This window comes from Rhinoraja longicauda, chromosome 16 (assembly GCF_053455715.1).
Source record: "Rhinoraja longicauda isolate Sanriku21f chromosome 16, sRhiLon1.1, whole genome shotgun sequence".
Classification (NCBI taxonomy): domain Eukaryota; kingdom Metazoa; phylum Chordata; class Chondrichthyes; order Rajiformes; family Arhynchobatidae; genus Rhinoraja; species Rhinoraja longicauda.
Window position 1 is genome coordinate 33,189,998 of NC_135968.1, and position 24,396 is coordinate 33,214,393.

A 24,396-nucleotide genomic window follows, 5' to 3' on the forward strand; every position below is an offset into this window, starting at 1 on the left:
AACTAGAGGGCATAGGTTTGAGGTGAGAGGGAAAAGATTTAAAAGCAACCTGTTTCACTCAGAGGTTGGCTCATTTAGGAAACAAGTTGCTAGAGGAAATGGTAGAATCATAGAGTCATACGACATGCAAACGCTCCTTCGGCCCAACTTGCCTATGCAGAGCAAGATGCACTTGCCATACCTACCCGTGTTTGGCCCATGTCCTGCTAAACCTTTCCTATCATGTACCCGTTAAATGTTGTGATAGTACCTGCTTCAACTACCTCATTTTGCAGCTCGTTCCATATACCCACCACCCTTTGTGTAAAAAAGTTACCCCTCAGGTTCCTATTAAATCTTTCCCACCTCACATTAAACCTATGTCCTTTGGTTCTTAATTCCCCTACTCTGGATAAAAGATTGTATGCATTTACCCTATCCATTTCCCATTTGATTTTGTACAACTCTATACGATCAACCCTCATCATCCTGCGCTCCAAGGATTAATGTGATAGCCTGCTCAACCTCTCCCTATAGCTCAAGCCTTCGAGTCCTAGCAACATTCTTGTAAATCTTCTCTGCGCCCTTTCCAGCTTACCATTATCTTTCCTATAACAGAGGAGTGATTAAAACTGAACACAATACTCCAAATGTGTGCTTGCCAATGTCTTGCACAGATGTGTCATAGCCACCCAACGTCTATACTCAATACCCTGACTGATGAAGGCAAATGTGCCGAAAGCCTTCTTGACAACCCTACTTAGTTGTCACGCTACCTTCAAGGAACTACGTACCTGCAGTCTTGGATCCCTCTGTTCTACAACTCTCTCCAGAGCCCTGCCCAGAGACTGTCACAATATTTAAAATACACTCTGACTTGACTGTAACATTACATCAGCACACGACTTGAAGATTTTTATGATATACTGCATGTTGTACCTTATGGGTCCGTACGTTACCCTGAAGCTCGTTGTGCAGCAGATGTGGCAACTGGGGTTGGGATTATTACTATTGAAAAATAAGTTATCCAGAGTCCCAATGGGATCACGTCATCTCATACATTGCATTACATTACATTACTGGCAATGCATTACTGCTCAAACTGTTCATCTCTATTGCTTAACAGGGTGTGTGTTTCCACTAATACTTTGATCAACAACCTGCTTCTTGCTGGGCCCATAAATGGCCACATTTCTGACGGGCAAGTAGGATCCCTCTTAGCATTTAAATTGTTCCTGAAGATCACGCTGACAAAGATGTGGGGATAGATTACACTTGTAAACCTGACACCTCTACGTGATCATTTTCATAGTCATGGAGTCATACCAATTGAATGGGATGGAATACTTTATTGTCACATGTGACAAGGCACAGTGAAACTCTTTGCTTGCATACCCAAGGTATGCAAATAGTCGCCACATAAACGGCACTGACAAAGTTACAAAGTATCCCACTCAGCTCATCCTTTGTTCTCCCCCCCACTCTCCCTCACGGCAGTCCCCCCACGCCGGGTTCTTACAAAAACAGATCCTTGTGCCCACCAAGTCCATGCCAACCATCAAGTACCCATTTATACTAATCCTATTTGTTTTATTCTGCACATACCCCCTTCAACTCTTCCCATATTCTACCAAACACCAATACATTAAGGGCAATTTACATGAGCAAATTAACCTTTGTCTTTCGGATGAGAGAGGAAACCAGAGCCTCAAGAGGAAATCTAGAGTCACACGGAGAAAGTGCAAACTCTACAAAAACAGCACCAGTGACCCTGGACACCAGAGCAAAAATGCCCCAGCTCTACAGTTTGCTCCACTGTGTGACCCAGGACACAACTAATGCAACAACCTTCTCCCTGTTCTGGAGAGCTCAACATTACAGTGGAGTGGTTCTTCCAATTCAAGTCTAGAACAGTTCTTCAATGAAATTTCCCAAGAGGTAGAATTAAACCAGCTGGGCAGCAGCAGGAATTTTACAACACCATGTATTACTAGACCAAGGATGGAAATTGCAGGTTTCGTTTGGTTTTGCTAAATGCACAATATGCACCTCACTGTGTAACTCTTAATGGTAGAAACTATTTTTTTCCCGTTATCAAAGGAACAGATTCATTCATTCTCAAAATTTGGGATTGTTTATAAATGATGAGGAAAAGCAGCCTTAATCATTCATGGCTCATTGAGTGCTGGTGTCATTCCAATTCTCCACTTACTGGTGACCTCTGCCATTGATCCTGCCATCTATTGTCATGGAGAGCAGCTCGCCAGATACATTCACCAGAAGCTGTGCACCTACCAGTTTGGAAATGTTGGCTTTCCTAGCGGGGAGAGCTGCCCCATGATTAGACATGCACTTACGAATGCTCACACGTTCAGTGACCTGGTTTGTCTTGGCATGTCGGGCCACTCATTGATTGAAAGATTGGGATTAAGGAACCATGGTTCCATGCCTAGCCTGACATTATCGGAAACAACAGTGTGTTGCTTGGGCCACATTCTTTCTCAAACAAGACTCCAAAGCAGTAGTCACCAAATATCTGTTTGCAATCTAATTTGAAGCCCATATTTCATCGACTTTCCTAGACTAATTAAAGAAAAGCTCCAAAAGAAAGGTCATAAATGTTCAACCCTATAGTTAGCAAGGAAGTCTGGCTAGACATGCTCTTGCTATATTTGGCTTACATTCTCACTTAAATACTCAATCCTGAGTTGAACTCCAGAAATTAGCACAAGAATCATCTGCAAATATTTTTCTGTTGGTTTTCCTGAAGTAACAGCAGAACATTCTGGCTTACATTCCACATCTAAATACTTTAATGTTATTTAATCTAATGTTTAGTATGTTGTAGTTCTAGCTAATTACATCGAATTTAAGAATACTTGATGATGTTTTGAAATTGGGAAATACATTGCAAAAGAATTTATGTAGTAATATAACCATCACTTTTTGCAAATGTGATCAACACATTCATTGAAGACTAGGGATTGTTATTATCCATCTCCACTTGCATGTGTGTAACATAGGAGAAACTCATCCAGAAGTTCTTAATTATTTCCCCTACAGTTTTTGGATTTTAAATGCAAAAAAATGCATAACATGGGCAAAGGAATCATAAGACCGATACAAACTCTCTGTTTTATGTCGTTGGTACTGATATCATTTTAAATTAACAGTTGTAATTAAATCAGATACTCACTAGGACAAATGGGAATTCTTAAATGGAAATAAAGGTTGGTGGTTAACTTAATAATATCTTCAAAACACATTTATGACTTTGTCAAAAATTCAAGTTCTAAAAGATCCTTGCTAAACTCGTTGATTGCCACTGTAAACAGATCTAGTTTGTATATATGCATCTGAGTGTGCATGCGCTACTAAGAGTGTGCATCTGAGTGCATGTGTGTGCCTGAGAGTGTATGTGTATCTGAGAGTGAGTACTTGTGTCCCTGTGTGAGTGTGTCTCTGTGTGAGTGCAAGTGTGTCTGTCAGTGTGACTGCATCTACGTGTTATGGAACCAGTGGTATAAAGATAGAGAAGTTGGTCAACCTTCTTTCTATGTGTTAAAATGGAGATAACTGCCAACCCGCTTTTAAATGGTCTGTAAACTCACAATGAATGAGACAGTTGTTGGGAAGGTAGTCCCCAAGAAACAAAACTGATAATTATCACCATTTGCACAATAAAATAAAACAAATGATAATGACCAAAAAAACAATCAGTGTGGAACCGAACAAAAAATAAAAATGAACATTTCAAATTATAATTGTAATATTGCATGGTAAGTTAAAGGAGGTTGTTGATGTTTTCAGAAAGTGCTTTAGAAAGTGGGCAGTTCAAAACACAAGAAATAGTTTGAAAGGAGCGCAAAATGGATGAACGCTGATCGTAATCAAGTGGAACTAGTATAAATTCTAGTCACTACTTTTTTACCTGTGCACCTGCATTCAAATGCAAACCTGATCAATGGATTAATAATCACTCTCTGCCAGTTGAAAGGCCATAAAAGAATGAGTTTCTCAACCAAATACATAACGTGTATGAATACAGAATATAAAAATTGTAACGTGCCACTAAATGAGTCTGCGGCAGTCATATTGCAGAGTCAACATAGAGCCATTCTAATGATGTGAATTATGAATTTATTAGTGAAATTATGGTTAAGCAGGGTTTAATCATTTTAAAATTAATCTCTTCTGATGAATTTTCAGTTAATTTTCAAGTGAAAAATTGATTTAAAAAAATCACTTACCCAAATTTAGGGTGAGCCCATAAAATTTTAATTTAATTCTTAAATTCTCAAGCTGCCTAAAGTGATGTCAAAATTGACCAGATGTATTCAAAATGTAATAGGAAAATAAATGAACAAGTATTTTGTTCCGGCTGTATATATATGATATGATATGATATGATGATATTTTGATTACCTTTTACAAGAGCCTTTGGGCTTTTTCAGATGGAAACCAAGAGTTACATTCATTATACATCAACTTATGCCAATGTTTGGTTCAGGGTAACAATGCCAATATGCCAGATAAGTTACCAGAGTCTTCTCATCCAAGGAAGATTCCAGCCACACAATATATATTATCTGCTGAAAGCAAGATAACAACTGTTCCTCTCCACGCTCTTCTATGCTATTATCCATCATCTTAATAGTGGGTACATGATTGAAGGCATGAGGCACATTGCTCTTAAAAATCTACCTTGAGATCCATATAAGTGATGTCTATGAATGGTATTATTGCAATTGATACTTAGGCTTAACATATTAGTTGTATTGCCTAATTCAAAATGTTTGTAAAGGTATGAAGTTTGGCTTAATGGGAGTACTGAATATACTTGATCATCTTAATTGCATTGGAGACAGTTGGGGGAGGGGGGTGGGCTACCATGTTGATTCCAAGGATAGAAGGATTGCCTGGTGGAGAAAGCCCCTACTCTACTCATTCCTGCTCAATAGAAGAAATTGAAGTGAGCTTATTGAAGCATAGAAGATTAGTAGTGAACCTGATGAGATAGATGCCGAGAGGATGTTACACTTCACAGAAGAATCTAGGACCAGAGGGCACAGTATTAGAATAAGGGGTCCACCTTTAAGAAGGAGGAAAAGAAGAAGAAGAACCTCTTCTCTCAGAAGGTTACAAAACTTTGGAAATCACCACCGTAAACAGCTGTAGAGACTGTCATTGAATACATTCATGACCAAGAAAGCTAGAATTTCAGTGTAGGCGGAAGGCAGTGGTTAGGAACAGGCAGGATTATGGGACTAAGGCCAAGACTAGATCAGTCAAGATCTCACTGAATAGTGCAGCAGGACAGGAACAATCTCGCCCTTCCTGTGTCCTATATCCTGTATTGCATTTTTTTAAACTGATTTTCTCTTGATTTATCCAGTTTTGTTTCAGCTTCAATTTTGTATTTTCCACAATTGTTTTCCAAACAAACCCAGGGTGAATCAAGGGGAACAAAATATTAAATGGGCATTTAAATAAAACCTGACAAAGCACCTCTCACATGGGGCTACAATTAAAAAACTGTTTTACTTCAGAAATTATTAATAATACCTGGCCTGAAAGTAACCACTGAAACAACAATAACAATGAAATTTCCCAGTCAGCTTGTTGATTGTAAAAATTAATTAAGAAAAATATTAGTGCTCTCAGACATTAGAAAAATCATTTCATCAGTGACATTAATGGTCCTTATGGCTAAAAGTGTGCAAGACCCCCAAAGAGTTGAACCACATGCTTGTTGATGCAGTTTACAAGGCAGAACATAGAGAAAATAGATACAAAATGCGGGACAGGCTCTCTCTGGAGAGAAGGAATGGGTGATTTTTTGGGTCAAGATCCTTCTTCAGACAGCACGTCACCCATTCCTTTTCTCCAGAGATGCTGCCTGTCCCGCTGAGTTACTCCGTCATTTTGTCTGTCTTCGGTATAAATCAGCATCTGCAGTTCTTTCCTATACAGAACATAAAGAAAACAGTTTCTGATGAAATTTGAAATTTCATTGCAATATTTTCTTTTTGGATGACAAATATGAGCTCTTTTGAGCTGGTATACATTGAGGAGGTAAATTGAATGTGTTTTTCATTTAGGAACTTCTAACAATAGAGGGCACTGCTGCTCATAACTTTGCAATGTGAACAGAAAGTTACTTCCCCGTAAAAGCACAGCTTGTATTCTTCCTATAACACATAGTAAAAGCTTCTGCTTGTAACAACCTCTGGGTGCCTCACATTAAAGGAAGCCTCTCGTGCACCTGAACCCAGGTTAAAAAAAAAGATTTTGCCCATCTTGGTCCCGAGGCATGATAATTAAATCCTGAATCTATTTAGAAGCAAACAATATAAAACAACTTAGACACAAAGTGCTGGAGTAAATAGCAGGTCAGGCAGCATCTCTGGAGATAAAGGACGGATGACATTTTGAGACGGGACCCTCCTTCAAACGATACTGAAAGACCCGCTGAGTTACTCCAGCACTTTGTGTCTATCTTCGGTATAAACCAGCATCTGCAGTTCCTTTCAATACACAATACAAAACAACTTAATCGCTTGGTTGAGAACCTGCAAAGAATAGAACAGGAAACTAATGTTTGATCAACACAATTGTCAGAGATTGTCCTTCTCAATCTTTAGTTTTAGCGCATTAAACAACTGGAAGAGATAAAATTATAAAAAAGACAAAAATAGAAACTCGTAATTATTAGCAAATTATAATTATGGCATATAAGTTACTGGAAGACTAATGTAGGCACCATTATTGAAATTTCATTATTATTTCTGTTTGGCAGCAATATCAAAAGACATTATGAAAAAATCAGTTTTACCAAATACATGTGTAAGTGAAACCTACAAAATATTGAAAATCACATGGGGATTACATTTAAAAAAAATATACAGACTAAAGAATTTGAACTTATCACAGTGTCAAACATTAATATTTCGTGGAAAGATTAAATGAAGGCATGTGGAAATGTTCCTCATTATGATTGGGGGGGGGAGTTAAACGTTACACAAGCCACGATGAATTTTGAACAAGTCTTCATGTAAGAGTTTAAATATAAACTTAAAAAACTAATTTTTGAACCCTACCATCAATGTACTGTTGAATAATCCAGAACCATAAAGTGTATAAAACAGTTAATATTTTACAGCTTTGTGAATTTGGTCTGTATTTATTTTTCCCATAAAAAAGAATCATTGTTAAGTAGCAAAGCCAGCTTTTCATTAAAGGGTCTGTAGAAATCCTTGAGAATCTTCCTCGTTTCTTGTAGCATGGGCCCAAGGCTTATGTCTTTTGGACGTCTGGTATTGGATGCAGGGTGGTTGATAATGGCTGCCTCTTGTTTCTCTGTCAAATTTCCTGTTGATAAAGAGCAGTAGAGCGTTCAATGCTGGCACAATAATTTCCAGTCTCTGTGGGTAGCCAATTTTCTTTCTTCTCTCATCAACTAATATTTTAGTTTTACTCTTTCTCATTTGAGGGTGGCACGGTGGCGCAGCGGTAGAGCTGCTGCCTTATAGCACCAGAGACATGGGTTAGATCCTGACGACGAGTGCTGTCGCTATGGAGTTGGTACATTCTCCCCGCGATTGTGTGGGTGTCTCCCCCCCCCCACCACCCCAAAGTGCTCTGGTTTCCTCCCACATGCCAAAAACGTACAGGCTTGTGGTTAATTTAGCTTCGGCAAAAATTGTGAATTTTGTGTTAGTGGTCGTCGCTGATCAGCATGGACTCGATGAGCCGAAGGCCATGTTTCCACGCTGTATTTCTAAACTAAACTAGACTTAATTTGGAGAGAAAAGATACTGTATTTGCTGAATGCCAGCAAGTTCTATTTTGTTTAATTTGGAGATATATCTTGGAAATAGGCCCTTTGGCCCACTGCTTCTATGCTGACTTGACCACCCATTCACACTAGTTCTATATTATCCCACTTCCTCATCCACTCCCTACACATTTGGGGCAATTTTACAGAGGCCAATTGACTTAGAAACCCGCACATATTTGACTTGTGGGAAGAAACCGGCGTACCCAGAGGAAGCGCACACTGTCACGGAGAACATGCAAACTCCACACAGACAGCTCCTGAGGTCAGGATCGAACCTAGACTCCTGGTGCTGTGAGGCAGCAGCTCTACCAGCTGCTTAATACCATGGCTTGGTGCAGTTGATAAGTAATTCTTTAAACTAATTCTTCATTAATCATGAATGTTTAGAAACTCTATTGTTATTATTATTACTACTATCGGCTTATTATTTGGAGTTTTACCAAGATACAGTGAGAAACATTACGTTGTGTGTTACGGCAAATCATGAAATAAAATCCAGAAATAGCCTACCATTAAATTTGAAGCGTAAATTATCTGGGGAAAATATGCAACTTTAATTACTGATGCTAAACAAGTATGAGTGCATCAGTTACTGGGTGAACTCACCCCCAACATTCACTTTCATTGACGTGCTTGGCATGGACAAGTTGGCCCCAAGGACCCGTTTCTCAGCTGTATTACTGAATGACTTCAACATATTTAGTGCTCTCGGCCAAAACGTAAATTTCTTTCTCCAACGATGTTTACACAAAGGCTCAGTCAGAGTTCGTCCAAAATGGGGTTGGATTAATTTGTGGATTTCAAGGGATACGAGGGCAGTGCAGGAAAGTGGCGTTTGGCGCTGGAGAATCGGCCGTGCATGGTGGAGCTAGTTGGTTCATGCCTGCTCCTATTTCCTATGTTCTTTATACTTTAAAGAAAATATTTCCCTAACCCACTGTTGTTAGGCTTTTAATAAAGTCCAATCTTTAGTAGTAATTTCCATGAGAAACTTAATGAACCGGAATGCCTGAAAACATTTACTTTTGAATTTAGAGCAAAACTTCAAGATGAAAAGTAGCTTGGCCAATAAGCCGGCTGATTTAGCAAATCCTGTTTTATTCCTGGGGCATTAAAGTTCAAATTGTGCAACAAAAATGTGCACCATTGTTAAGTTGTGAATGTATTAGGAAAGGTGTTAATTGGCTTATGCTATTTACCTCACCATCCAGAATAAACCAGCTAATCAGATCAAATCAACAAACAGAAGTCCAGTGTTCAACATTAATTATCAATTTGTTGTTCAACACCAAAGCTCATAATTTGAGATACTGACTACAAACTTCTACAATCCCAAATAAAGTTCCTTAATCTGAAATTAGAATTCTGTTTCTTTCTTCACAGATTCTAAGTGACATGGGTGCTGCCAGACATTGTTGTTTTGGTCTCCAATGCCTGCAGTGTATTTTGCTTTTGTTGCTATTCTCATTAACCATGGATGGGACAAACCATTCTAGATCATACAACATCTCACAGTCCATTAGTTCAAATCACCGACAGAGGTTTACATATGCTCACCACTAAATTGTCATAGAATCACATACTTCATTCTCCATTGACCACATGCCTACTGTTAGGTGATTAAATGCCCTAATCACATAACCACAAAGGAGGATAAAATGAAATGAAATGATCATATAGCAAAGATGCGACTAAGATTACTAAGTAAATCCTTCAACTTGTGTCTGCAATGGATATAGGCATTCACTTCCTAAAATGACAACAGAATGTTATCGTAAGACAATCAGGAGATTTAATGCCAGAATGTAATATCCAAATCCATAATTTTAGTATCTAGACTAAATTTCCCATCCTATCACATTATTGTCGATTTATAAATTATTTATTAGATGCATCTTAATGAAACAAATCAGCCTAAGAACGTTGACGCAGGAGTAGACCATTCAAATCCTTGACCATTAATTTCTAATTGTGATACTTTTAAGCTGCTTTTCATTCGTATTCATCAATTCATGGAGTCAGTTATAGTGTTGTACTGCATGGAAACAGGCCCTTTGGCTCAACTCATCCACTTGACCAAGACCCATATTCTTTATCCATCCGTGTACATGTATAAATATTGTAGTTGTACCTGCCCCGACAGCTTCCTCTGGCAACTCATTCCATATAAGCATCCATCAGTGTGGAAAATTTGCCCCTCAGGTTCCTTTTAAATCTTTCCCTTTTCAACTGAAATTTAGACCCTCTAATTATAGAAGATAAACACCAAACGCTGGAGTAACTCAGTGGGACGGGCGGCATCTCTGGAGAGAAGGAACGGGTGACGTTTCAATTTGAGACCCTTCTTCAGAAGACCCTTCATCCGAAGAAGGATCTCGATCTGAAACATCACCCATTCCTTCTCTCTACAGATGCTGCCTGTCCCACTGAGTTACTCCAGCATTTTGTGTCTATCTTCAGTTTAAACCAGCATCTACAGTTCCTTCCTACACCTCTAATGATAGGCTTCCCTACCCTGGGAAAAATACCCAAAAATGGCCATTCATGATTTTATACACCTCTATAAGGTCATCCCACAACCTTCTAAGCTTGAGAGAATAAACTCCCAGCCTGCCCAGTGAATCTTTTCTGTACTCTCCAGGTCCTAATATTTAGTGTGCAAGTCTTGGCCTGGTTTAACTTACCAAAATTCAACACCTCGCACCTTTCAGTTAAATTCTTCCTTGACTTAGTTCTCCAGTTCATCAAGATCCTGTTGCAATCTTCAGGCAACCTTCTTCATTACTCACTATGCCAACAATTTTGGTGTATCTGCAAACTTACTAACCATGCCAACTACATTCCCATCAAAACAGTTTATAGTTTATATAAATGACAAACAACAGTGGACTCAGCGAAGATCCCAGAGGCACATCATTGGTAACAACCTCCTATCTGAATACCTACCCTCCACTAATGCCCTCTGACTCGTACCAAGTCCATTGGCTAGCTCACCCAGATCAACCTGCTGGATGTGATCTAACCTTCTGGACTAGCCAACCATGAGAGCATCATCAAAGGCCTTGCTAAAGTCCATGTAAACCATGACAACTAACCTGCTGTCGTTGATCCTCTTTATATCGCCTCTTCAAAAGATTCAATCAAACACCATTTCCCCATACACAAAGATTCAAGATTCAATCAAACACCATTTCCAATACACAAAGCTGTACAGACTATCCCTAATCAGTCCTTGAATTTTCAAATATACCGGTAAATCCTATCCCTCAGGATACCCTCCAATAACTTTCCCACCAATGAAGTAGGAAGGAATTGCAAATGCTGGTTTAAATCGAAAATTGGCACAAAATGCCAGAGTAACTCAGTGGGACAGGCAGCATCTCAGGATAGAAGGAATGGGCGATGTTTTGGGTCGAGACCCTTACTCAGTCTGAAGAAAGGTCTCGACTAGAAATGTCACCCATTCCTTCGTTCCAGAGATGTTGCCTGTCCTGCTGAGTTACTCCAGAATTTTGTGTCTATTCCCACCAATGATGTTAGGCTCACCGGCTTGCGATTCCCTGGCTTGTTTTTGGAACAATTTCTTAAATAAAGGGATAACATTACCCTCCAGTCTTCAAGTACCTCATCTGTGGTACCTGTGGCAAGCTTCTCAGCAAGAATTCTTGCAATTTCTTCCCTAACTTCCTACCATGTCAAATCCCTTCTTGTTTTAAGACCTCCAGTAGCTCCTATTTTGTAACGTGGGTGTTCTAGTACATCGTTCTTCATTTCCATGACATTATCCACAGTAAATACAAATTATAACTATTCATTTAAGACCCTGCTCATCTCCTGTGGCTCTAAACATAATGGCCACATTGATCCTTAAGGGTCTTATTTTCTCCTTGGTTATCCTTCTGCTCCAAATATAATTGGAGAATCGCTGGGTTCATCATATCTGCCCAAGTCATCTCATATCCTCTTTTTGCATTCCTCAATTCCCCCTTAAGTATACTCCTAAATATCTTCTACTTCTTAAAGGATTTTCTTGATCTTAGCTGCTGAAAGCTGACTTGCACCTCCTTATTTTTCTTGACCCTAGCCTCAATAAACCAAGGTTCTCTAATCCTGCCACCACTGCCCTTCATTCCAAGTTGTGATTTTTATTTAATTCAATGGAATTTTAATTTTGCCATAGTCCTACATGTAATTTTTTTTTCTTTTAGCATGATGAATTATGGTTTTCTTTTAAAGAATAAACAATGAAATAGCCACAATAGCATAGCTACAACGATTAGACTCAAAACTTTAAGGACATGGGTTTAAAAGATAGCCTGATGATTCGTGCAGTTCTTATGAAACACCATCTTGTGTAACGTCATCATAGCAGATTTAGAATTATTATACCTAGGGTTCGGGGTCAGGGTCGGAGTCAGAGTCGTGAGTCGGAGTCGTGAGTCGGAGACCAAGAAATCAAGGAGTCGGAGTTGAAGTCGGGTGTTTTGGGTATCGACTCCACAGCTCTGTTGGAAGTTCCATATCTCACTTTTAAAAGCCTCCTACTTACAGGAGGCCCATTTACCTACAAAACAGCCTCTCACAATTAACCTTTGCAAGTTCCTGTCTAATGACTTCAAAATTAAATGCATTCACCCAATAAAAATTGGATGATTAGGGTCTAGAAAATTGCATTGACCCAGCAATCACAGGCTTTTGAAGGGAAGACTTTACATTTTATATTGGCATGTATAGAAAAACATTTCCAGATTTCACTCCCATAGGGTTAAGCATTAATATTAAGAATATGACTCATTATTCCTTATTTTCTCACACTTGTTTGGCTGAATCTGTTCCATAAATCTTTTTACCATATTAAATATATGATATTTAATACCACCCCTGAATCATCTACATTCAAGCAAAATGTTCAAAATTCAAAAAGGAAAAATAGAATGACTTATTTTTGACTTTGGAAATACCAGAATGTTAAGCAGAAAATTAATGATGGATTTGCAGATGCAAGCGAAAGTTTGCCAGAAGACATTAAAGAAAGACTGCTAGCTAAAATTAAAGCAGATTGAGTGTTGGCCTTTTGTATTTGTGGACTCTGTCAACATCAGCACCAATGATTGAGAACTTTGTGGGGATAATTAGAGCAATGAGAATGCACAAAGTTGACAATGCATTTTATTTTAGGATTTTATGGCCAAAAAGTTATTGCTAAATGATAACTTCCTAGTTTCTGGTTATTTTCTGGTAATCAAATGCAGATTGCCAGTCTATCAACTTGCAGCAGCAGTTAGAGCAATCCTATTGTTTAAATGTAATCATACATCAATCCTATACATTATCCATAGTATCAATACTACTGGGAAGGAATGAGAAGGAAAAAAAGAATCAAAGCAAGATGCAAATTATGTTTTGTAGTAAATTAGGTGCTACCACACTTTGACTTCCAGTAGTAATGTTACTTCATGTTACAAATAAGAATTATCGTAAACCAGCCGAGAGTGTACATTGTACATGGTGTGAGATTCGACTTGAAAAATTAAGGGAAAACAGCAATTCTGAATTAGTTTGAAACATTGTAATTCTGCAGTTAAAATGTGGGCTTATTATGTGTAAATTGGCTTAAATCTGAATCTTTACTAAACAAACTGAAGTGTTAAGTTTCTTGATCTCTGTAAGCTTCGTAAAAAATACAGATATCAACTACTGTGTTTCAGATGATGGCTGTATTAAATAATGCACTTTAAGGACATATAATGCAATTTTTACAGAATCCTTACCCAAGTTCAAGAATCTGAAAACCTGGCTCATACTGTTCTTCAAATCAGCCGCATGTTCTTCCAGCCGTAGAATAAGGAATTGGTTTGGATTATAAACTGAATACCAGTCCCACACAAAGACAGCGTATAACCCGATCTGCAATCGTACCTAAAACAGACAACATATTGTTTGGCAATTTTACTCTGGTCGTTTTTTGGCCAATCAATTAATGAAACATCTTGGCTGGTATTATTGAATATTTTTAAAGAAATTCAACTTCTGCCATTGGCTTATGTCAAGTATTTTATTATATCCGGTGGTACGGTGGATGAAAACATTGCACCACAATTGATGCAGTCACTTCCCTCAATAACTTTGCCCTAACGTCAGGAATTCCCAATGGGGACGACAACAAGCAGAAGCAGGAACAAAACACTGAGGGAGGATTTCCAAAGGATTTTTCCAATCTTCCTCCATAATTTCAGAAAAATTTCAAAGTTAACAATAGAAATACCACTTTAGAGTTCTGGCAAACCTACTGAAGCTATAGTGAAAAGTTATAATAATTCTCTATGGAAATTACAGGAAATAAGGTATGAATGACCACTGGGAAACAAATAATGAAAAGATGTCAAGAGATGGGCTGCCTTCTCAGGCAGTAAGTGTTGCCATTATTATCAAGTTTCATAGAAACATAGAAAATAGGAGGAGGCCATTCGGCCCTTCGAGCCAGCACCGCCATTCATTGTGATCATGGCTGATCGTCCCCAATCAATACCCCGTGCCTGCCTTCTCCTGTGATGCCCCGTGATGCCTTCAGTATCAGACACCATAGAAGGAAATTGCAGGATACTTGGTCCTAAGTTCTGACAGAATTCAAGCAGTGAAGGCTGAACTTAATTTATCACCTTGTGCCCAAGGAGCTTTAATAACCACTTATTCAGGATGGCAGATAGTTTTCTTAATCCTCTTTTAGTTCTTCATGAATAATACTAATATTAGGAATGGAATTTTGGTTCTTTCACACTCCCAATTTTCCATATTGGAGTATGGTTCAACCAAATTAGCACCAGCTTTTATTTATGTCAGTCCATTCGAGCCGGTATGAGGTCAAATAATTAAGAGCGTAGTAACCTCTACAAGCTTCATCTCATCGTCTACTAGTATCCCAACTACAGTATAGATTTAATTGCAACATACGTTAGATGGCATTCTGGAAAGAATGAAACTAGGGCCGTGTCCACTTGAAAAGCTGGCTCTAAATAAAGATGTTTTCAGAATTACACTATCAAGCCTAAAATTGTTATCAGTTTAGTAACTGCCCTTAACCCTCTGAAGGATGTCAAACTGTACAAACTGCTTTCTGTAAATAGTCTGTTTGATTCTGCTTGAACTTGCCAGAATGAAATAGCAAGGGTGAAGGTAGAAACTAACATAAGCCAGTAGTAAATAGTTTAAGATATTGCTGATACATTCCATACAACATGAGATCAGATCATGGGTGGAAAAATAGAGCTAAAGTTTCAGTCTGGAGACTCCCTGTCAGAACTGCTTTAGTGGCTTGACAAATCCAGCCTTGTGCAATAATTAGGTCATTACAAAACTACAAAGTAAAACAATTCAAAAAAGATTTAGAGACTGTGGGATCGGTGGCAGCTTACATCTTATCATGTGATTGGACAAATCGTTTTGAGCCACTTAAGACAGGGTGATATTTCCTTCCAGTGTTGTGCATTAGACTCCCACGTGAAGATATTTTCTTAATCCTGACGGCCAATTGTCAGCCCAGTTGTAATGGTTATGACCTTATAACAGGACATTGTCAGAATAGCAATATTTTCTCATGCCAATTCAGTACTTTCAGTTGTGAATGCAGCTAAAGGTTTTTATTTTTCACTTTGTCATTTTGAGCTTGAACTATGAATATCTGATATTGGTAACGTACCAAAAGTGTCCTGTGCAACTTATCAGGGGTTATCAGGGGAAGCAGGAGAATGGGGTTGAGAGAGGAAGATAGATCAGCCATGATTTAATTTTGGAGTAGACTTGATGGGCCAATTGGTATGAACACTGATGATATTTGACCCCTTAGCATTGAACAAGTGTTATAGTATCAACTGTCATTATATGTCCCTTTCAATCTTTGGTTTCATTAATATCAAAATAAATGAACACCGAGAGAGGTCTCCAATGAGCATTTATACAATATCGTGCTGCCCGGTTAGTATTAGCGATTAAAGATCAATGTTGAACCATGGTCTGCAGTACATACCCACATTTTGGAGAAATGTGTAATGTATAACTTCTTTATCTTAAATTACTAAACTTAATTTGTGCTCTTAATTATTTGTTAATTATGTAACATCCGACTTGCAAATTAATGCATAAAAAACAGAACTGGAATATTTTGACAGTATGCTAAATATTATAGCACTGTCGACAGATCCATTCAGGCTGGAGTATGTTCATTTTGTTTCCTCAGAATTGATATCTTACAGGTGCGAGTTTAATGCATTGGACATTCTATGTGACTGACTGCTTTATGTGACAGAGGCTTAAGAGCAAGTAATTATCTGGCAATCCTGCACCCTGCCTTCAATTATGGACAGTGGCCCTTAGGCCCAGGAGGCTATTCACTGTCATCGGGTGCCTTAAACCAATCTTATGGGGCAATGGAATACTATAGGATGCACTTGTGCCATGGAGATGTGCAAGAAGAGAAGGTTCTTGATATAAGGCCCAATTTGTCAGGTTAATATCAGCCCATTTTGTTTATTGCAGAAATGTGTAGGCAAAAAAAAAAAAAAATTGTATAGAAACCTGTAATGACAGTTCCTTTCCCAGGTTTGGAATATTAATTGAAATAACTTAGGAGTACCACATCTCTGCTTACTATTTGCTGTGGTGTTAGAGCCATTACAGGTCCACCACTGATTTTCCGGCAACTGATGGCCCGACACCTCCTTAAATCCGAACGAGAGTGCACTTGGAATCCTCCACTCCACCCTCAGGAGTCCCCTCGAAAATGTGGCACCTAGGCCGAGTGAGGCGGCCAATCTCAACCTCAACTCATCTTATTGAAACATATAAGATAATTAGGGGATTGGACACATTAGAGGCAGGAAACATGTTCCCAATGTTGGGGGAGTCCAGAACAAGGGGCCACAGTTTAAGAATAAGGGGTAGGCCATTTAGAACAGAGATGAGGAAGAACTTTTTCAGTCAGAGAGTGGTGAAGGTGTGGAATTCTCTGCCTCAGAAGGCAGTGGAGGCAAGTTCGTTGGATGCTTTCAAGAGAGAGCTGGATAGAGCTCTTAAGGATAGCGGAGTGAGGGGGTATGGGGAGAAGGCAGGAACGGGGTTCTGATTGAGAGTGATCAGCCATGATCGCATTGAATGGCGGTGCTGGTTCGAAGGGCTGAATGGCCTACTCCTGCACCTATTGTCTATTGTCTATTGTCTATTGTCAACGGGACATCTGTAGCCAGGCTTCCAATCGGCAGGTCAAATTTGCCCCCTGCGGCCAGGGCTCTGGAATTCCAGCCCGGCTGGAACCAGCCCCTTAGCCGAATTAGGACGCCGACATTGTGGGCCGGTTGCCCATGGGTGGACCATTTTGGCCCCATTCGAATCCCTCTTGGAGGCCATGACCTGTTGGTCTGGTAAAATGGTAAATCCGGCAAGGCTCTGGAACCAAGGGTGCCAGAAAATCAGTGATAGACCTACATAATAATAATTCTCCTGTGATCATGTCTTATTTTAAATCCTGTACAAACATTTTATCAGGTCCACTTTCCTGCCTATTCAATGCTGCTTTCAGCTGGCATTTTAGATACTTTGATGTTGCTAAACACAAAGGAATCATGTGTTATTCTAACACCCATCAATAAGCTCAGAAATGCAGTTTCTCCCAACTGTAGTAATGAATGTAATGATTTGTAACAAATAGTTTAAGCATTGCATAATGCAGACATATTTGAGGTTATTGCCAAAAATAGTACTGTTTTATTAATTCACATATAATGCACTGGGGAATTTGCTTTAAAATTGGCTGCTCAAAGATGTACTTACAGGCATGGCAGAGTTTACTGTGCAGTTGTACACACAGGATCGAAGAGAAGAGTGCATCAGACAGCCGTCGAATATCTGCAGCGAATCTTTTACCTTTTCATGAAAATCCTCCACAGATTTGTTAGCACTTATGAAGTACAAGTAATCAGAATACAGCCTATAAAAAAAAACCAGACGAATGAGTATCATTCATGGTTATAAATTGATTGGCTTGGTTCCAGCAAAATATCAAGACACATTAATAAAGAAACTAAAAACAGAACACTGGGCGGACTCAGTGGGTGAAGCAGCATCTGTAGAAGCAAACAATATGTGTCAGCATTTTAAGACCTTGCATCAGGAGTGAGAGTCTCAATCTGAAATGTCAATATACAGTTTTTACCTACACAGATGCTGCTTCTAGTCTAATCTAGTTCTTCCAGTGACGTTTTTATTTGTTCCAGATTCCAGCATCTGCAATCCTTCTTTTGTCTTCAAGTTAAAAACTGCACTCTTTTTCCACATGTGCAGGAAAGAACTGCAGATGCTGGTTTAAATCGGAGATAAACACAAAATGCTGGAGTAACTCAGCGGGACAGGCAGCATCTCTGGAGAGAAGGAATGGGTGACGTTTCGGGTCGAGACCCTTCTTCAGACATTCTTTTTCCACATGACTCCTTTTTCTTGAACAAATAACATTTTTGGAATGCCAATTCATTTCTACAGTGCTCTCATATTTCCTGGATTTTTTATTTATAGCTCTAACTTAAAAAGTTTAAAGTGAATCAGTACCTACAGATGATTTTCCACTGAACTTCACAATTTATGCACTGGTAAAATGTGGTGCCCTTCCATAAAGAAAACTTTAAATTACCTTTCACCAGCAATATATTTTGGAAATTATGTCGCTGTTGACAACAACCTCATCCCTTTTCCACTTCTGAGAGAAGTACGAATAGGACAAAAGAATGCACTAACAATTTGAGAGGAACTTATTTTCAAAGGATGTTGATTTTGGGTGAGTAAGGGAAATGAATCTATGTATCTGAACAGCTGCCTGCAGGAAAAGCTGATTGTGAATGATAATACTTGAATGCATCAATTCTGAGCCACATAATTCTAAACTGTTCAATCAGCCTCTCAGTAATTGTTAGTTTAAACACGAAGCTTAACATAAAAGTTTGATATAAATCAAAGTACAACGAAATTACCAATAATTTATTGGTGTTTAAAATTTTAGAAACAATGTATTTTTTAAAATTTAAAAATTTTAGAAACAATGTATTTTTTTGCCTTTCCAATTCAGTGCAGAAGTAATAAACTTTTACCAAGGTAGACACAAAATGCTGGAGTAACTCAGCAGGTCAGGCAGCATCTCAGCATCTGCAGTTATTTTCCTACACTCCTGAGATGCTGCCTGATCCGCTGAGTTACTCCAGCATTTTTGTGTCTACCTTCAATTTGAACCAGCATCTGCAGTTATTTCCCTACACAACTTTTACCAAGGAATGCATAACCTAATTGAATGGTATAAGAAGAAATAAATAATTCTTAATGCATCCACGGAATATTCACTATTTGCATGAGAAGTATTTTTTCATTGCTGGGGGAAAAGCAAAAATAGGAAGAGATCCAATTGGATGATCTTCAGATGTGGGTAACAGAAGAGCAGTCGTGAATAACCTAAACACAGACCACAGCTGGATTTTTAAAAACATGATAGCAAAATCAACATTTACTCTCCAAAAACTACTATATCCAAATATAAACTATGAAATAGCAAAATGAAGGAGTATCACTTATTAAGAAAGTCACCCATATGTGGTGTACATTCAAAGTTTTGCTAGATTAGGCCTTGGCATGATTGGAACTTAAAGAATCATTTTCCCACATGAGGAGCCATCCCATCTCTCACTCATCTCTCCTAGATGAAGCGTCATCCCATCTCCCACCCCTCTCCCCATAATGCACCACCATTCCATCTCCCACTCCTCTCCCCATAATGCACCACCATCCCATCTCCCACCCCTCTCCCCATAATGCACCACCATTCCATCTCCCACTCCTCTCCCCATAATGCACCACCATCCCATCTCCCACCCCTCTCCCCATAATGCACCACCATTCCATCTCCCACTCCTCTCCCCAAAAGGTAGCATCTCACCTCTCACTCCTCTTGCCAAAGTGAAATACTATGGATCCGTCACTCCTCTTCCCATTACACAATACCATGCATCTCTCCCTTCTCCAGTAGACATGAAGTGCTGTCTCAATGTTCTCTTCCCAGCCTTCACTACATCGTGCGCTCTGCCCTCTCATAATCAAATGCCTGCTTGGTGCTTTCCCTGGATACCAACCTCTACCTTTCTCTTGTGAATATCCATTTTAACATCGTATCCAAGTCTGCACAGTTTGACAGTGGACGTGCCATTTTTGTAGTGTATCAAGGAATAATGAGAAAGGCAAATGCCATGGAATGATAGAAAGCATGATACAGCCCAGTTGCCCTGGCTTGATCTGGCCCAAAGGCAAGATTCCTGGTTCATCTACAACCAGGTGGGACATGGTCTTAAAACATAAAAATGCACAGCCAGTGAGTCATCATCGTCAATAATGTCGCTGCTCCACTGCATTAAAACCAGCCGCACAGAAATGTAACAGATATTTACCAATGCAAAGTCATGGCATGAGGAACTTTCAGGGCTTTCTAAAAATTGAATTACATAAATTACATTTATAATCATAGGTGGAACAAAGCTAACTGTCGTTCTGCATGCAAAATATACTTTACTTTAAAATAAAGTGCAGCAATTCAAGTTAATTCAGTTTCAGTCAAAATCTCATTGTGAAAGCTCAGCTTAAAACTAAAATAACCAAATGTGTTGCCAAAGATTATTTTTTCTGGTTTGTTGCACCTGTGTTTGTTCCGGTAAACTATTTTGGATACAGACGTTGCCTACTGGGGTGGGTCCTCTGGGTTTATGTCCATGTTTGTCACAGACACTCTATTGTTACTTTAATGGCATTGGTGAAGGGGAGACATGTTGGAACTTTTGCCTCATTTTTACTGACCAGGTCGCCCTGCTCTCAAATGGAGGTGGCTCGTCCACGTGAATTCTGCGATGCCACTGCACATCACACAATTACAGCAACATCTTGGCTGCCAGATTGACTGTATCTAGTACTAGAAGTGGCACAGTGCCACCTCAGTGCCAAGCCTTCACCAAAGATGCACCTAAGGCATCATAGCATAGTTGTGTCAATTCAGAACTGATGATTAAACATCACCAATTCATAAATTCATAAGACATAGGAGCAGAATTAGGCCCTTCAGCCCATCAAGTCTGCTCCGCCGTTCAATCGTGGCTGATCTATTTTTCCCACTCAACTCCATTCTCCAACCTTCTCCGATAAACTCTGACAACCTTACTAATCAAGAACCTATCAATTTCCACTTTAAAAGTACCCAATGACTTGCCCTCCACTGCCATCTGTGGCAATTCACACCAAGTACTGGCATCAATTCAGTGCAAAATCCATATTTGGCTACAATATCTTAAGAACTTCATATTATACCATGACGATCTAAAATGCACAAATCCGTTAACGAAATATGTAATTTCACCAAATGCTCTAACTGGCGAACCAAAAACAAGCTAAAAACAAATATAAACCTTCTATGTTTTTCATGGTGTACTCTTGATATATAGACTTTTATCTTCAGAATTATTCATTCATTTGAATTTGAAACATCGAACATAGAAAAATAGGTGCAGGAGTAAGCCATTTGGCCCTTCGAGCCAGCACCGCCATTCAATATGATCATGGCTGATCATCTAAAATCAGTACCCCTTTCTTGTTTCTTCCCCATATCCCTTGATTCCTTTAGCCCTAAATCTAACTCTCTCTTGAAAATATCCAGTGAATTGGCCTCCACTGCCTTTTGTGGCTAAGAATTCCACAGAATCACAACTCTCTGGGTGAAAAGATGCAAATTACATGGAAGTATACTATTGGTTCTAAAAATAATTTATCTTTAATAGTAAGAGTAGACAATAGATGTATTTTAGAGACACACGAAACTGCAGAAGCTGGACATCTTCAGCAAAACACAAAGTATTGGAGGAGTTCAGCAGGGTCAGTCAGCATCTGAGGAGGGAATGGGCAGACGATGGGACATCTCTTCAGACTGATTGGAGTAGGGGGATAAAGCTGGAAGAGAGGGATGGGGGTGGGACAAAGCCCAGTAAGTGAGGTGGATATAGGCGAGGGGAGGGGTAGGTGTTGTTTGGCAGATGGGTGGAGTAAGTGACAAAGACTAGACATGAAAAGGAGACAAAGGAGTCAGGTAAGTAGAGGAGAGGAAGAGTGAAATGTAAAGCTGGAGGGAGGGATACAAGTGGAAAGGGGCCGGATGAAAGAGAAAGAGGGGATATAAAAGGGAAATAGGGGCTCAGGACGGGAGATGACGCTGTTGGGTTCTAAGCTACCCAAACAAAATACGAGGTGCTGTCCTCCAATTTGCACATGCTCTCACTGGCACTGAAGGGGTCCACGGACAGAAATATTAGGTGTTGGAAGGAACTGTAGATGCTGGTTTAAACTGAAGATAGACACAAAAAGCTGGAGTAACTCAGCAGGACAGGCAGTGTCTCTGGAGGTAAGGAATGGGTGACGTTTCGGGTCTAAAGAAGGGTCTCAAACTGAAAAGTCACCCATTCCTTCTCTCCAGAGATGCTACCTGTCCCGTTGAGTTACTCCAGTATTTTGTGTCTATCTTCGACAGAAATGTCAGTATGGGAAGGGAAGTTAAAATGGTTAGCAACCAGGAAATCCAGCAACTCTTTGATGGAAAGAGCACAAGAGATTAGCGAAATGCTCGCCTAGTCTTCGCTTTATTTATTCACAAAATGCTGGAGTAACTCAGCAGATCAGGCAGCATCTCAGGAGAGAAGGAATGTTACTCCAGCATTTTGTGAATCATTCCTTCTCTCCTGAGATGCTGCCTGACCTGCTGAGTTACTCCAGCATTTTGTGAATAAATACCTTCGATTTGTACCAGCATCTGCAGTTATTTTCTTACACTGCCTAGTCTTCGCTTGATCATGCCAATGGAAAGAAGGCCACATCGGGATCACCGAATGCAGTAGACGAGGTTTGAACAAGTGTACATGAAGCTGTCTCACCTGAAAAGGCTGCTGGGGTCCCTAGATGGAGGTGAGAGAGGATGTGAGTCGATTCATGTTTATTGTTGAAAATTAATTCAGGTAAAATTTCATTGGAATCATTTGTTCCATCTCATTTGTTCCACTTAGTGAAGCCATCGTCTCAGTTGGATGGAAATTGGCTCATACATTCACTTGAAGTGGATACCGCAGCCACAGAAAGGATATAGGTTTTGGATCGTTAGAAACAGTCATTAACATTCCAGGGCCATACTTCACAAGAATTCAAGTTTCCTTAGAATTTGGCAATAAAAACACTGCACAATACCCAATGACTTCAGACTGACCTCTCAACAGGATCTCTCAACATAACAATAAGTTTAGCAGCTGGCAGAACTGCATGCAGGAAGTCCTGAATTAAATATGGCGGCTCACTGTTAGCCGTGCGACCGTAGAAGTTCTGCCACGCGTTATTATCCCACATTGTGGAAGCACTTGCCTCACCTAGAAAAAGAAAACACAGTGTTCACTTTAAAACTTGCACGATTCATCCACCCATGAACGATGAGAAGCACAGAAGGACAAACACATTTTGAAAAGCCCGGTGAGCTAATATTAATTGGCCAGATAATGATGCAGAATACATTGCAGCTATTTTCAAACGAAAAGCTTAAACGTGAACATCAAAATTAAAGCCGCTATTCCCCTCTCCCATAAATATCCAATTGTAGCATCTACACGAGTGCAGAATGAAAGATTATTAGCTGACCAGTTTGTCTGTAACAGGCTTCCACATTTCAGCTGCATATTGAGAGTTAGCTTAATAGACAGTACGCAAAAAGCCTTACTCAATTGGATTGCTGATTCAGATTAATGTTATGAAAAGAAAAGAGCTGGTCATGGAAAGTGTACAGATCAAATTGGGTTTTTAAAAAAAGCAAAATTCCATTAGTGACTTCAGCCTGAGAAGGAACTCGACCCGAAGCGTCACCCACTCCTTTTCTCCAGAGATGCTGCCTGTCCCGCTGAGTTCCTCCGGCATTTTGTGTCTATCTTCGATTTAAACCGGTACCTGCAGTTCCTTCCGACACTTAATGAGATTGATCCTGAGCTAGCAGAGCTGTTGTAGTACAATAGGTGCTCGGTTCACATTAAAATAACCTGATAAGTGGAACTGGATGTGTAGGAAGGAACTGCAGATGCTGGTTTAAACCAAAGATAGACAAAAAAAAAAGCTTGAGTAACTCAGCGGGACAGGTAGCAACTCTGGAGAGGAATGGGTGATGTTTCGGGTTCAGACCCTTCTTCAGACTAGTCAGGAGAAAGGGAAGCAAGAGATTATAGACAGTGATGTAGAAAGATATAGTCACATGAATGGACGATATGCAAAAAAGTAATGGTCGGCTGTTGAACACTGCTGTGATTACAGGATTGCATTTAACAGGCTGATTGTGTAGGCTGCTTTGGGAGGTTTATAAATTTTGCACTTTATAACTTTCTCAGCTCACTGATGTTTTCTTGAATGTCAAGAACTGTGTTTGTGTAGCTAATAGCATTGATTTCAGGTAAGATGATGGGGTGCCATTCCTTAATGACTAATGTTTCAAAGAG

General features: G+C 39.5%; 1 protein-coding gene across 2 annotated transcripts in view; it reads right to left on the minus strand.

The window, feature by feature from the left end:
• Positions 1 to 3,176: 3,176 nt before the first annotated feature.
• The window catches only part of LOC144600954 (carbohydrate sulfotransferase 15-like), a 76,777-nt gene continuing 55,557 nt past the window's right edge, over positions 3,177 to 24,396 (minus strand). For both annotated transcript variants that reach the window (XM_078412857.1, XM_078412858.1), the window contains exons 5-8: positions 23,133 to 23,289; positions 17,642 to 17,798; positions 13,591 to 13,738; positions 3,177 to 7,350 (exon numbers count right to left, since the gene is read on the minus strand). In XM_078412857.1, coding sequence (XP_078268983.1) covers positions 7,163 to 7,350; positions 13,591 to 13,738; positions 17,642 to 17,798; positions 23,133 to 23,289 — 650 coding nt within the window. In that variant the 3' untranslated portion in view covers positions 3,177 to 7,162. The remainder of the gene's footprint in view (positions 7,351 to 13,590; positions 13,739 to 17,641; positions 17,799 to 23,132; positions 23,290 to 24,396) is intronic.